Source organism: Myotis nattereri, assembly GCF_964212035.1.
Source record: "Myotis nattereri genome assembly, chromosome: 12".
NCBI lineage: Eukaryota > Metazoa > Chordata > Mammalia > Chiroptera > Vespertilionidae > Myotis > Myotis nattereri.
The window spans coordinates 56,552,163-56,566,873 of record NC_138087.1 but is presented as its reverse complement, the minus strand read 5'-3'; the positions used below and the strand labels follow the sequence as shown (position 1 = coordinate 56,566,873).

The 14,711-nt window shown below is 43.2% G+C and overlaps 1 protein-coding gene across 1 annotated transcript in view; it reads left to right on the top strand.

Moving 5' to 3' along the window:
- HEMGN (hemogen) overlaps positions 1–14,711 on the top strand; it is a 44,526-nt gene that overhangs the window by 2,461 nt on the left and 27,354 nt on the right. Inside the window, exon 2 of the mRNA XM_081102986.1 lies at positions 4,212–4,311. Within this exon, the coding sequence (XP_080959112.1) occupies positions 4,305–4,311 (7 nt within the window). The 5' untranslated portion in view covers positions 4,212–4,304. The remainder of the gene's footprint in view (positions 1–4,211; positions 4,312–14,711) is intronic.

The following is a 14,711-nucleotide window of genomic DNA, read 5'->3' as shown; positions in this document are numbered from 1 at the left end:
GTATATGAAGCTAGTGTACAACATAGGAAGAAATCATTACTTTTAAAAAACTAACCATCCTCTCCTATACACATGTGCATCCATTGCTCAATCTGCCCTCTGACATTCCATAGCATGGTGTGTGTACCTGTTATAGCAGTTAGGCAACACATGGGAGTTGTTGAAGGTTCTAAAATTTCAACTGGACTGTGAGCTCATATGGATATTTCTGGATGATATAAATAGGGAGTAGGAGGCCTGGGCCATCTTTAGAACATAGGTTGTACAAATCTCTGCATTGTAAAATATAGAACATTCTTCTCCCCCCTTTTTTTGTTTTTATAAAAAAGGTTTATATTGATGGAATTCTGACCATTTGTAAAAGGGTATACATTTTAGAGCTTGCTATTGCATTCCTCCTCATCCCTGATAATGCTGTCAGGTATTCCAAAATGTTAAATCAGAAGATATCACATGAAGCCTCAATAAGACAGCTTATTTTAACTCGGCTAAATGGGGTAAGAACTCATTAGAACAGTGATGGCGAACCTTTTGAGCTCGGCATGTCAGCATTTTGAAAAACCTTAACTCTGGTGCCGTGTCACATACAGAAATTTTTTGATATTTGCAACCATAGAAAAACAAAGACTTATATTTTTGATATTTATTTTATATAGTTAAATGCCATTTAACAAAGAAAAATCAACCAAAAAAATGAGTTTGCGTGTCACCTCTGACACGCATGTCATAGGTTCTCCATCACTGCATTAAAAGAATAGGCTACTAAACATGGTATGATGGAACCTAAAGAAATAGCTCTGGCTTCCTAGATACATATAAACATACATGTTCCTCTGTATTTACGACTTCCTACTTTAACTTAAAAAGTTGCAAATTATGCAGCTTTACATTTTTATTGTGAATTGGTTCTACTTTTGAGCCTTAGCACTTCAAAATAAAACCTTAACTTTGAGTCAAACTGTTAGTTTTTCTTTTTGTGTCAAGAACTTTGATGTGTTAAAACTAAGTAAAATCCATTTACTCAATCCAAAACAGGCATTAAAAAGAAAAACCCCAAATGCTTTCTTATATTCATTTTAAGAGTAGGATTGGCGCTTTCCGCTATTACTTGAGTCCTGATCTATCACCCCAGGAAGAACTTGCCAATCCTGGGCTTCCCAGGGTGGCATGATAAAGGTTTACTGAGCTGGCTGGAAAGGCTGCAGTGGGGTAAAGTAGGCAGGAATTTTCCCTGGACCTTAGTTGTTTTCCTACCTTCTCCCATGCCTCTGCATTTACCTTTCCTTCCTCAGAAAACCATGGGCAGATTTCACAAAACCCAACAACTCGAAAGCTGTTCATACCTCACAGAACAGCCCTGTGCTTGGAGCGTGGCCTTAAGTATGGATACATATAAATTCTTTTCCTGCGAACCTGAATTTCCCATGTTTTACACCTAGTTATATCACTGAACTTCGCTCCTCACCTTCCTTCTTGTTTTCTGCGCATGCTTCACTGGAGCATCCTTTCACCTGACAACTGTAGTTTCCCCGAACTCAGGCCCAGTGTTGGGCGCCACATGTGCCGAGCCAGCTCAGCCAAGGGTTCGAAAGCCTGAGGGCGGCGAAAGGATGAAGAAATGACAGACAGAATAACTGGGTCTAGGTCAGTGATGGTGAACCTATGACACACATGTCAGAGGTGACACACGAACTCATTTTTTTGGTTGATTTTTCTTTGTTAAATGGCATTTAAATATATAAAATAAATATCAAAAATATAAGTCTTTGTTTTACTATGGTTGCAAATATCAAAAAATTTCTATATGTGACACGGCACCAGAGTTAAGTTAGGGTTTTTCAAAATGCTGACACGCTGAGCTCAAAAGGTTCGCCATCACTGTCAGGTCTGGGCAAACTTTTTGACTCGAGGGCCACAGTGGGTTCTTGAACTAGACCGGAGGGCTGGAACAAAAGCATGGATGGAGTGTTTGTGTGAACTAATATAAATTCAAAGTAAACATCATTACATAAAAGGGTAGGGTCTTTTTTTTTTTAGTTTTATTCATTTCAAACGGGCCGGATCCAGCCCGCTGGCAGTAGTTTGCCCACGGCTGGGCTAGGTGGATCTTCCTGTGCCTGGCTGAGGCCACAGAGAGAGACCCAGAGGCAAGTTGAGCCTTTATTTTATAGCCAGAGGTAAACAAGGTAGTGGTCACCATAGTTACAGTGTTCTTGTGAGTTTCACTTGTTTTGGCAGCACTTGCTGCACCTCCCACAGCCCATTAGCTACCTAGGAAGGATCTAGGGCAGCCATGGGCAAACTACGGCCCGCTGGCCGGATCCGTCCCGTTTGAAATGAATAAAACTAAAAAAAAAACAAAAAACACCGTACCCTTTTATGTAATGATGTTTACCTTGAATTTATATTAGTTCACACAAACACTCCATCCATGCTTTTGTTCCGGCCCTCCGGTCCAGTTTAAGAACCCATTGTGGCCCTCGAGTCAAAAAGTTTGCCCACCCCTGATCTAGGGAGTGTCATAAAGTCAGGCCTAATTGTGCTAAGAGGACTGTGCCCTCTAAACTGGGACTTGTTTTTGGCTTTGCCAACAGGTCATTCCAAGGCTTAACCCTATAGCCGCGCCCTACATAGGTGCTCTGCAAATACGTGTTATGTTGAAAATTATGTTGCATGTACTCAAGAATACTGTCTAGGCAGCTGAGATTGTTGAGACAAAGGGAGAGGGAGAGGCAAATGGATGAAAATTGGGTAAGAATGAGAACTTAGAAGTCTCTAGATGGTAAAAACAGAGGAGTGGAGAGTGTCAGGTGTGTAGGCAGCCGCAGGTCCAGTAAAGGGCCCTTGACAAGGGAACCAGATTCCTTTCTGTTCTCTGAGACAGCTGTAGGTGCTAGCCGTCCTGGGGCAGCAAGGAAGAGCTGTGACTATCAAGAGTCGGGTTTAATATTTATTAAGCACCCTCTTTATGCCAAGTACTGTGCTTGGGACTTTCATGTATATTGCATTTCAGTTAATCCTGGCAACAGCTCACTGGGACAAGACTATAATCCCCTTTTATTGTTTAGGAAACAGACTTGGAGAAGCCAAGTGGAACTCACATAGCTAGTGAGAATCTGGATTTTTCTATCATTAAGGTCTCACTGTAACTCATTCTCATTACTTTGATCCACTAGTCCTCACAACCGCTTCTGTAAAACCTTTTTGTTTTCTTTGCTTCAAGAAGATTTACATGCGCATTGTCGGGATTCAGGGGAGAAAAAAACACACACAGAAAATAAAATTTAAAAATTAAATTCCTACCATTGAGATACACCCACCATTAAGGTGTATATCCTTGCAGCTTTTTTTCTATATTGCATATAGTTTTGAAAATACAACATTAAGATCAGATTGAAGATTTTTTTGAGACTTGTTTTTCCCACCTCCCATTACAAAAAACAGTGAGTTAATACGATAAGTACGAGTATTAACTTTGCTGAATGTTTTTCCCTTTTATTTTTTATAAATATATTTTTATTGATTTCAGAGAGGAAGTGAGAGGGGGAGAGAGATAGACGCATCAGTGATGAGAGAGAATCATTGATCGGCGGCCTCCTGCGTGCCCCACACTGGGAATTGAGCCGGAAACCCCAGGCATGTGCCCTGACTAAAAATGCAGTGGTGACCTCCTGGTTCATAGGTTCACGCTCAACCACTGAGCAACCGTGGCCAGGCTATTTTTCCCTTTTAGAGAAGGATTCTAATGAGGCTTGTGAGGATTACACATGATCATGTGGGTGAAGCTCCTGCCAGGCACAGTGCCTGGCACCCTCCTCTGTGCCCTGACAGTCACTGCAAGCCCAGTCCCTCCTTACCCTAAGTCGAGGCCAGAGCTTGCTGGTCTTCTCAGGAGCTGTAGAAGTCCTGCTGTGGCCATCAGTCCTCCACCTCTGCTCTATGTCCTTCGTTTCCTGTACTTGCCCTGCCCCTTTGACTGAGGAAAGGCCTCACTCCAAACCAATGTAAGTTTTGCTTCTCAAAAGGGGTGAACTAATTTTCTGTTTCATGCAATCCTTGGTCGCTCATCATGAACTGGGAATGTGCTCCTGAGCTAGACGGAAAAATGTCTGAGTGGTCCCACAGTGTTGGATATGCTGCTCCTCCATAATTAGCCACGATCCCCACCATCTGGACTCTCCTCCCTCACAGGGATTTCCTTGTCCACACAGAACTACCAAGAGTCCTCCTGCTGACTGAACTTCCCCGGCTGTTCTCAAGCTTGCTTCGCCAGCTCCGGCCAGGCCAGAGGCCCCTTGGTGGCCATGCAAGGTAGTCCTCCCTCACTTAGACTCTGACACTCCTGAGGAAGTGTGTGTGCTCGCTAATTTTCTAGTCTCATTTTGGTAAAGGCCAAACGTCCCAAATACGCTCACACTCTTACTTATTTTTCCCCCCACACTCTACTTCTTGAAAAGCAGGGCAGGAGCACATTTCTAGTTGCTAGATGAAGTGCTGTCCAATTCATGAATCATCTATTAAAGCCAATTAGATCTTTAAAGAAAAGAAAAAATAATAATAAAGAAGGAAAGCAGGGCAGCCAGATTTCTTTTTATGTCTGTCTATGTATATACTATAGAAAACTTGGAAACTATGCTTAACAAAGAGAAGAAAATAAAAATCTCAATTCAGGACTAAGCACACACTGATCACGTTTTGGTGTCTTTTCCTCCAGTCTTTTCTCTATACACATATGGCACTTTCTCAAGTCTCAGATTGCCAGAAGCATCATCTCATTAATAACAGCTTTTCAGGGAGGCAGCAAGGGGGAAACCCACTACATTAAATATTCATAGTGATTATAAGACATCTTTACTTCAGAAATAGTAGGTAGTAAAAAAATAAACTATCATAGTACCTAGGAAATACTGTATATATTACATTAAATTTTTTAAAACAGGATGATACTGTAACTTGCTTTTTTCATTTGACAATATATTATGAACATAGTTCCATGCCATTTGAATTGTCCTGTACAATATATATTCCTTGATATGCTCTTACAAAATGAAAATAGCTTTTCTTTTTCTGAATATAAAGACAATGCATATTCATGTAGCAAATTCATGCAATGCAAAAAAAGTATAAAGAAGAAAATAAAAACCAGTCTAAATCCCATTACCTACTGGCAACCACTGTTAATATTTTTGTGAATATTTTCTCCATGAATGTATATGCATATGTAAATATCTATCTATCTAAAACCCTAATATGCAAATAGACCGAACGGCAGAACAACCGAACAACCGGTCACTATGACGTGCGCTGACCACCAGGGTGCGCGTGCGGAACATGGCAGGTGTCGGCCACAGCGGGATGGTGGAGTAGGTGAGCGGGGACGCCAGACCAAGGCGGGGTGCTGGTCACTGTCATCCAGGCAAGCCTCTGGTTACTGAAATTTTTTTGCTCTGATGTGCCGTGGTCCCACCCGGTGCTCACACCTGCTGCTGGCGCTGGCCCTGCTCACACCCGCAGCCGGCACTGGAGCCGTTGCTCACACTCACTGCCGGCGCCCAGCACCAGCCCTGCTCGCATCCACTGACAGTGCGGAGTGATTGGGGCCAGCTCCAGCAGGGGGTGCAAGTGGGGCCAGTGCGGCAGCTTCTGGCCCCAATCACCCCTGAGGGCTTCTCCACGTTCCCCTGCTCCTGAGGGGCGATCGGAGCAGCAGCCGCCACTCGCACCCGTTGCTGGTGCTGGCCCCAATTACTCTGCACAGTAAGCAGGTGTGAGTGGTGCCGGCATGGTGGCGTCAGTGGCGGGAGTAGGGCTGTCGGCAGAGGGGACCAGGGGCCACGGTGGGAGGGGCCGGGCGGGGGCACGGAGGATGGGCCAAGACCCGCTCCTGTGCCCACCTCAGCCTTGCGGCCCACAGTTCCTTTTAAGGTGCATGAATTTGTGCACTGGGCCCCTAGTATATTATATGAATGCATAAGTGGTGCTTTGTAAGGTGCTTTTTTTTTTTTTTAGGGAGGACCTTTTGGTATAAAACCAGAAGACATACTAGGCAAATTCAGAAAGAGCTGTAAGCACTTGTAACATGCTTTTATTTTTTACTTCTCAGTAAATCATAGAGTTTCCTCCAAGTCAATAAATATGTCTAGTTCATAATTTATTTTTATTTTTTATATTTTATTATTTTTTATAATTTCATCATTTTTAAAGTCTGTGTCATATTTCACTGTATGGATGTAGCATAATTTATTTACCTGGTCTACTACTGATTGACATTTAGGTTTCTTCCAGTTGTTCACCATTATACATAACATCTTTGTGTAATTAGCTCCTTGAAATAAATTCCTAGAAGTATAATTTCTGAATCCAAGCATGTGTATGTATTTCAGATTTGGATATGCATAGCAAATTTCACTTCAGTGGCTGTACTACTTTTGCACTCCCATGAACAGTGATTAAGACTTCCCTCACCATTGCCTAAACTAGGTATTACCTTTAAAAAATTTTTTGTCAATCATTTTTCAACTAGTGACAAAGGCAAAACCTGTGTGACAAGATAATTCAATGTGAAAAGAACAGTCTTTTCTAAACATATGGACTGGGACTATTATATATACACATGCAAAAGAAAGATGTTGAATACCTACCTCACACCATATACAAAAATTAATTCAAAATGGGCCATAGATACCCTTGGCAGTGTGGCTCGGTTGGAGCGTTGTCCTATACACCAAAAGATGGCGGGTTCAATGCCCCATCAAGGCACATACCCAGGTTGTGGGTTCAGTCCTTAGTTGGGGTGCATATAGTAGGCAGCCTATCGATGTTTCTCTCTCTCTCTTCCTCTCTCTAAAATAAATTAAAAATGGATCGAAGACTTAAATATAAGACCTAAAACTGACTTGGAAGAAAACAAGATAAATCTTCATGACCTTGGATTACATATAACACCAAAAGCATTAACATACCAGAGGGGGGAAAAAGAGATAAATTGGACTTAAGCAAAATTGGAAACGTTTGTGCTTCCATTGAAACCATCAAGAAAGTAAAAGACAGCCCTGGCCAGGTAGTTCAGTTAGCTTGAGTGTCATCCCATACACCAAAAGATTGCGGGTTTAATTCCTGGTCAGGGCACATACCTAGGTTGCAGGTTAAATCCCTAGTCCAGGCAGGTACTAGAGGAAACCGATTGATATTTCTCTCTCACATTGATGTTTCTCTCCCTTCCTCTCTCTCTAAAATCAATAAAAACATCCTAGGATGAGGATTAAATATACATATATATTTTTTTAAAAAAATAAAGTAAAAGACAATGCATGCATGGAATGGGAGAAAATATTTGCAAATCATGTTTCTACTAAGGGACTTGTATTCAGAATATAAAAGAAATATTAGAACGCGACAACAAAGAGACAACCCAATTAAAAATGGGCAAAGAATTTGAATAGACATTTCTCCAAAGAGGATATACAAATGATCAATAAGCCCATGAAAAGAAGCTAAACATTATCAGGCATTAGGGAAATACAAATCAAAACCGCCATGAGATACTACTTCACACCCACTAGGTGGCTATCTTAAAAATGGACAAGTGTTGGTGAGGATGTGGAATCCTTGTGCATTGCTGGTGGGAATGTAAAATGGTGAAGCTGCTGCAGAAAACAGTTTGGCAATTCCTCAAAAAGTTAAACATAGATCCAGCAATTTCACTCCAACGTATAAACTCAAGAGAGTGAAAATATATGTTCATGCAAAATTTGTTCACATATGTTTATAGCAGTGTTATTCATAATAGCCATAAGTTGGAAACAACTAAAATGTCTATAAATTGATAAATGGATAAACAAAATGTGGTATATCCATACAATGGAATTTTTTCAACCATAAGAAGGAATGAGGTACTGATACATGCTACAGCCTGGATGCACCTTAAAAATATTATGCTAGCCCTGGCTGGTTTGGCTCAGTGGATAGTGTCAGCCTGAGGACCAAAGGGTCCTGAGTTTGATTCCACTCAAGGGCATGTACCTTGTTGCAGGCTCCTCCCTGGCCCGGGCCCTAGTCAGTGTGTGCAGTAGGCAACAATCAATGTGTTTCTTTCACATTGATGTTTCTCTCGGTCTTTCCCTCTCTGTTCCACTCTCTCTAAAAATCAATGGAAAAATATTCTCGGGTGAGGATTAAAAAAACATATCTATATATATAAAACCCTAATATGCAAATAGACCGAATGGTAGAACAACTGAACAACCAGTTGCTATGATATGCACTGACCACCAGGGTGTGTGTGCAGAACTTGGCAGGCGTCAGCAGCAGGCGGCAGAGCGCAGAACATGGTGGGCATCAGCCACGGCAGGATGGTGGAGCAGATGAGTGGGGTGAGCCTCTGGTGGTTACTGGAAATTCTTTGCTCCCATGTGCCGTGGTCCCGCTGGGTGCTCACACCTGCTGCTGGCGCCCAGCGCCGGCCCAGATCACTTGGCACTGTCAGCGGGTGCAAGCACCGGCTACAGGCCCCGATCACCCCTCAGGGCTTCTCCACCTCCCCCTGCTCCTGAGAGGTGATTGGGGTCAGCAGCTGCTGCTCGCACCCACTGCCAGCGCTGGCCCCCCTTGCACCTGCAGCTGGCGCCAGAGCCACTGCTTGCACCCGCTGCTGGCGCCTGGCACTGGTCCCGATCACTGCTGCCCCTGTTGCCCCTGAGGGCTTCTCCACCTTCCCCTGCTCCTGAGGGGCGATCAGGGCAGCAGTTGCCACTCAGACCCACTGATGGTGCTGGTCCCACTTGCACCTGCTGCTGGCGCAGGCCCCAATCGCTCAGTGCAGTCAGCGGGTGCGAGTGGGGTCGGCACCATCAGCAAGTGGGAGTGGTGGGAGTGGGGCTGCTGGCAGACATGGGACCAGGGGCCTCAGTGGGAGGTGCCGGGTGAGGGCACAGAGGATGGGCCAAGACCTGCCCCTGTGCCCACCGCAACCTTGCGGCCCACAGTTCCTTTTAAGGTGCACAAATTCGTGCACTGGGCCCCTAGTATATACATATAATGCTGGCCCAGCTGGTGTGGCTCAGTTGGTTAAGCATTGTCCCATGAACCAAGAGATTGCCAATTCGATTCCTTGTCAGGGCACATGCCCCAGTTGTGGGCTTAATCCCCAGTAGGGGGCATGCAGGAGGCAATAGATTGATCTAAGTTTCTATGGCTGCCTCTCCCTCTCTCTGAAATCAATAAAAACATGTTAATAATGATTATGCTAGCCCAGCCCAATGGTCGGCAAACTGCGGCTCGCGAGCCACATGCGGCTCTTTGGCCCCTTGAGTGTGGCTCTTCCACAAAGTACCACATGTGGACACTCACATACAGTGCGATTGAAACTTCATGGCCCATGCGCAGAAGTCGGTATTTTGTGGAAGAGCCACATGTGGCTCGTGAGCTGCAGTTTGTCGACAACTGGCCTAGCCAGTTTGGCTCAGTAGATAGAGCATCAGCCTGGAGACTGAAGGGTCCCGGGTTTGATTCCGGTCGAGGGCACATACCTTGGTTGCAGGTTCCAACCTGGGATCCTTCAGTCTGCAGGCCAACACTATCCACTGAGCAAAACTGGCTATGGCATCAAATTTGTTTCATTCCAGTTATAATATTTTCATTTCCAAGTTCTCTTTCTTGTTCTTTTTTATTTTTATTGATCTTAGGGAAGAAAGGAGGGATGGAGGGAGGGAGGGAGGGAGGGAGGGAGGGAGGGAGGGAAGGAAGGAGTGAGGGAGGGAGGGAAGGAGGGAGTGAGGGAGGGAGAGAGAGAGAGAGAGAGGGAGAGAGAAACATTAATCTGTTGCCTCTCATAGAGCCCCAACCCAGGAAGGAACCCAAAACCTGGGTCTCAAAGATCATATAGCTCAAATTCTAACAGACTCAAACATGAACTTTGGTGCCAAGGAACTCACCTTTCCCTGAAGGGCTTTGTTCCATTTCCATATTGCTCAAATCATTAGGAAACTTCCTTAGGTTGAACTGACATGTTGACTTCATATAACTAGAGTCCTAGCTTTGCTCTCTGAGCTACAAAACACACCTGTATTCTCTCTGGCCAAGTTTGCAAACTGCTGAAATGTGGGTATTGGACCATGTCTTGTTGGCTCTTTATAGCATTTAAAAATATCTCAGTTATTTTCCAACATTAAAACATCATGAGACTTTTTACATAGTAAACGGTTTCTGGCTTCTCTTAAAAGATCAAAAGATCTGTGTAGTTGCCTCCCCAATACGATTCTTCTCCTTTTTTTAAAAAATAAGGATTAAAAGTTTTGTACCATCCCCATCCTCCCTGACTCAACCTGTGTGCATTGGGAAAGACTGATTACCGTGCTCCCCCCCGCCCCCACTCTTGGTTCTAGGAAACAGAATCTGTGATGGAGAGTTGCATGCAGATGTTTATTGGGGAATGCTCTCTGGTTATCTACCTATGGCAACGTGAAGAAGACAGGGTGAGCATGGAAGAAGCTGACCACCACAATAATTACAATTTAGTAGTTACAACCAAGGCCTCAGCTGATCCCATGAGGACCTTAAGAATGGGCATGCCCTTCAGAGTTGTCCCAAATTGAAATAAGGGGGGCAGGCATTTGTATTCTCACGTTAGCCAGTCACTGACTTCCTGCTTCACTCTGGGAGCAGGTGTAAACCAAGTGTTTCCTGAGGCTGAGAGCAAGAATATTCCCAGCAGCTGAGTCCTGCTGAATCAAACCAACCTTGAAGCTTGAGTTGCCCTGGACTTTTAGTGTGAGCTTCACTGATAGGTCAGTTTTTCAGTTGTAGTGACTTGCAAATGAACATACCTTGACACATTCTGCCAACAAGGAGCTGTATTTTTTGGCAATAACCTGCTGAGTGGCAGCTGCCTTCCTTTTAGATGGATCATTTGGTTTCCCTTTATTAGTGCCCACTAGGCTTTTAGGAGTGGTAGCAGAGAACTAAATTCTAATCTAATAGTAGGATGTCAGTAGATACTGTCTAAAGTGGAGAAAATCAAGAAATAGCATCAGAAGCAGGTTTTTATAAAAATATGCAGGTAAACATCAGAAGAAATTACCAAAAGAGTTGGTAGTAGTTGCCTTTGGGGAGATTCCTCTAGGTGGGATAGGACAAGAGACCACAGCTGGTTTTTGTGGGAAGCTTCAAAGTGCCCTTTGACTTGAAGCTTGCCGTACTCCTGTTGAGAATGCATGCTCCAGGGCATCTGTACTGTGCTCTGACTAACCTAGCACCCAGGCCTCCTGCCTTTCTCTGGCCTTTATTCTGGGCAGGGGATTCCTAATGGCTGGTTGAATAATCATCTTATGCCACCCTTTCTCTCTTGATTAACTTATTTGCTCTTATGCATCTGGGAGACTTCTTTCCCTACTCCTGATCTCTGCCCTTAAGCTCCACGTTCATATTTCTTTCACAGGAGCACCTTGGAGCTCCCCTGCCCAATCTCTAGCTCACATGAGGAGATAACCAGCTCTGACACTCTATGAGGTCTAAAAAAGAGATGGAAACATTTAACAAGTCATAAGAATGTTAAGATTATTATTTTTCCTTTTTTCAGAAGAAACAGGCATTTATTGGCCACCAACCATGTGCCATATTTTGATACCAGATGCTATCATATGGTTTTGCTGTTTAACATCTTTTCACGGCCTAAAGTTTTTGTTTCCTCAGTTTAAGCATCTATAAAATGTATATAAAGTTGGAATGCCTTTTTAAAAGTACTTAACACAAAGTTATTAATTAGCACCATATTTGGATTCGTGTGTGTGTGTGTGTGTACTGGGCTTTAAGAAAAATAAGAAAATACTCCTATCCTTAAGAGTCACCTCTTAGGAGAGACAGACACATGAACAAAAAGTGATATTTAACTGCAGTTACAACGTGCCAAGATCTTATATCAGGAATATGATACAAGGAATGCGACCAAAGTACTGTAAGAGATTGGGTTCCCTGGAAACAGAATCTGTGATGGAGAGTTGCATGTCCCCCCCCCCCCCCCCCGCCCCATAACCTAGAATGTTAGCAGAATAAGAAAAATGTTTCATTATTTGAAGAATGTAGTTATTGAGAGACCTGGCAAAGAGAACTTCCAGGAAAACTCCCAAGCAACTTAAAGTCTGGATGGGAAGAGCCTCTCATACAGCACAATGTGCAACCTTTACTTTTTAAATTTTTTTATTGTGGTAAAATTAATATAACATAAAATTCACCATTTAAGCCACTTTAAAGTATACAGTTCAGTGGCATTTAGTACATTCACAGTGTTGTGCAAACACCACCACCACTACCTAGTTCCAGAACATGATCACTTCCCCAGCTGGCCTCCCCTCGTCCCTGACAACTGTGTATCTGCTTTCCGTCTCTGTAGATTTGCCTGATCTGGACATTTCATATAAATTAACTCATGTAATATATATATAGCCTTTCAATACCGTTAAAAAGTCAAATGAGCCCTAGCTGGTTTGATTCAGTGGATAGAGCATTGACCTGCGGACCGAAGGGTCCCAGGTTTGATTCCGGGTCAAGGGCATGTATCTCGGTTGCAGGCTCTTCCCGGGCCCAGGCCCTGGTCGCTGCATGTGCAGGAGGCAACCAATCGATGCATTTCTCTCCATTGATATTTCTCTCTCTTTCCTTTCTCTTCTACTCTCTGTAAAAATCAATAGAAAAATACCTTGGGTGAGGATTAAAAAAAACCAAAAAAAAAAAAAACCACACAAAACAAAACAAAAGCATACCCTCAAAAAAAAAAAGTCAAATGACATGAAAATAATTTTGATTTTCTGGACCTCTGGAAAGAGTACCAGGATCCCTGAGAGGTCTGCAAACCAGACTCAGAAACTGCTGGTCAAGGCGTGGGGCGCCAGCCCCCTTTCAACGACGACTCCAGCACAAGGGGATGATCATGTCCCTATGTCCAACATGAGGCCTCCCCATCTCAGTTTCTCATCTCCCAGGAAAACTCTGTCAGCCGCTTTCTGCAAAGTTGAGATCAGAATATAGTAATGGCTTCACATTTAGACTGCTCAAAGGAACCAAACAGCCAAATGGGGTCACATTTTAATTTATTAGTGATAAATCTGAATGTGGCTTAAAAAACACACAACTGTACCATAAACTTATTTCCAATAAAATTCTGATCACTTTCTGCCACTATCATTACATTTATAATCACGGTAATTATCTTTTACCTGTGATGAGAGACATCATGTACTTTTGAGCACCAAGCAGCAGCAGTGCCATAAATTGCTAGCCCCTTTCTCCTCTAATGATCCCAGCTTATTTTATTCCTCAAGTATTCTTCTCAGAGAAATTAGCACACTTATCATCCAGCATATTCAAATGTTAATGTGCACGCTGTACTGGTGCTGTTATGAAACCCATTTTGCTCAGGAGCTAAAATTATGTTGCCATTCTGCTTGGTGCTAGAGGTTCTGTGCTTGAAACCTGTTTCCCACATGGAAAGAGCCAAGGTTACTTAATTAGAATGCTGAGCTAGAATGAGGAGAGTCTGACACTTAATATAGAACCTGTAAACTAACTGGAGTGAGCAAGTATAAAGCCTACACATTTTGAATGAACTATCCATCACTGTGGAGACAATCAATATTTGAGCAGACTGGCTTTGGGGCATGTTTAACGTTGTTCCTCCAGGGTCTCTACTAAATTCTCACTCTGCAGCTTAAACCGCCCCAAATCAGAGTTCTGGCAGTTGGAAACATTTTCTTCATACTGAGCTGAAATCTGCTCAAATTTTCACTTGTTTGTTGTTGCTCTGCCCTCTGGAGATGTCTGCTCTCTGCTCTGTGACTGCCCTTCAGAGACTGAGGAAAGGGACCCAGTCCCCATAGACCTGCTCTCTCAGGTCTTTATAAGACAGGCTACCAGTCCCTTAACCTCTGTGGTCAACTCAGTTTGTCAATGTCTCTCCCCTTTTTAAAGTGAGCTGCTCAAAACCTGAAACCATGATCCAGGTGCAGTCTGATCAATGTGGAAATGAGCAGGTCTCTCTTGCATATGGATGCTCTTGTTGGACACAATTCTATTAGTGCTTTCCAAGAGTAAATAACCTTGTTATCCAGCACTGATTCATAATCAGCTACATACCCAAGTCTTCTAAAGCATACATTGATACTCAGGCAATTGGCCATTTTCACCTAAATCTGTCTGAGATTTGTCGTCATTACATTTCATCATGTTAAATTTGTCTCAATGCTTTGGCCTGTCAAGAGCCTCTTTGTATCCTGAACTAATCCTTCCCATCTACAAATGTACCAATTTATCAATATTGCTATCTTTATATGAACCAAAGTTTAAAACATCTGGCAGAAAAGGCCTCAGGATGGAGCCCTTCACTTACTACCAGAGACCTCAAATCAAAGTATTCATTCAACCAGTTAAAACCCTCCCTCCCCATCCTCAATACACATACCTCCACCTCAACAGTTCCTCTAACTCAAGTTGTCAGGGAGGAAAAAGGTTAATAAATATTCCAGGTTACTAACTGGCTGGTTAAAGTGGCCTGGAAAACAAACAATGAGGAAAGGAAAGGAGAAAGTGAATAAGACTTAGTCAAGGGCCAAATGTGGCAGGACAGAATTCTGTGAAGCTACCTTATCCAGGCCCACACACCAGCACAGGTTGGGAGGCATTAAAGTATGAGTCATTTGGAAGATAGGCCAGAGTTCTGCTGT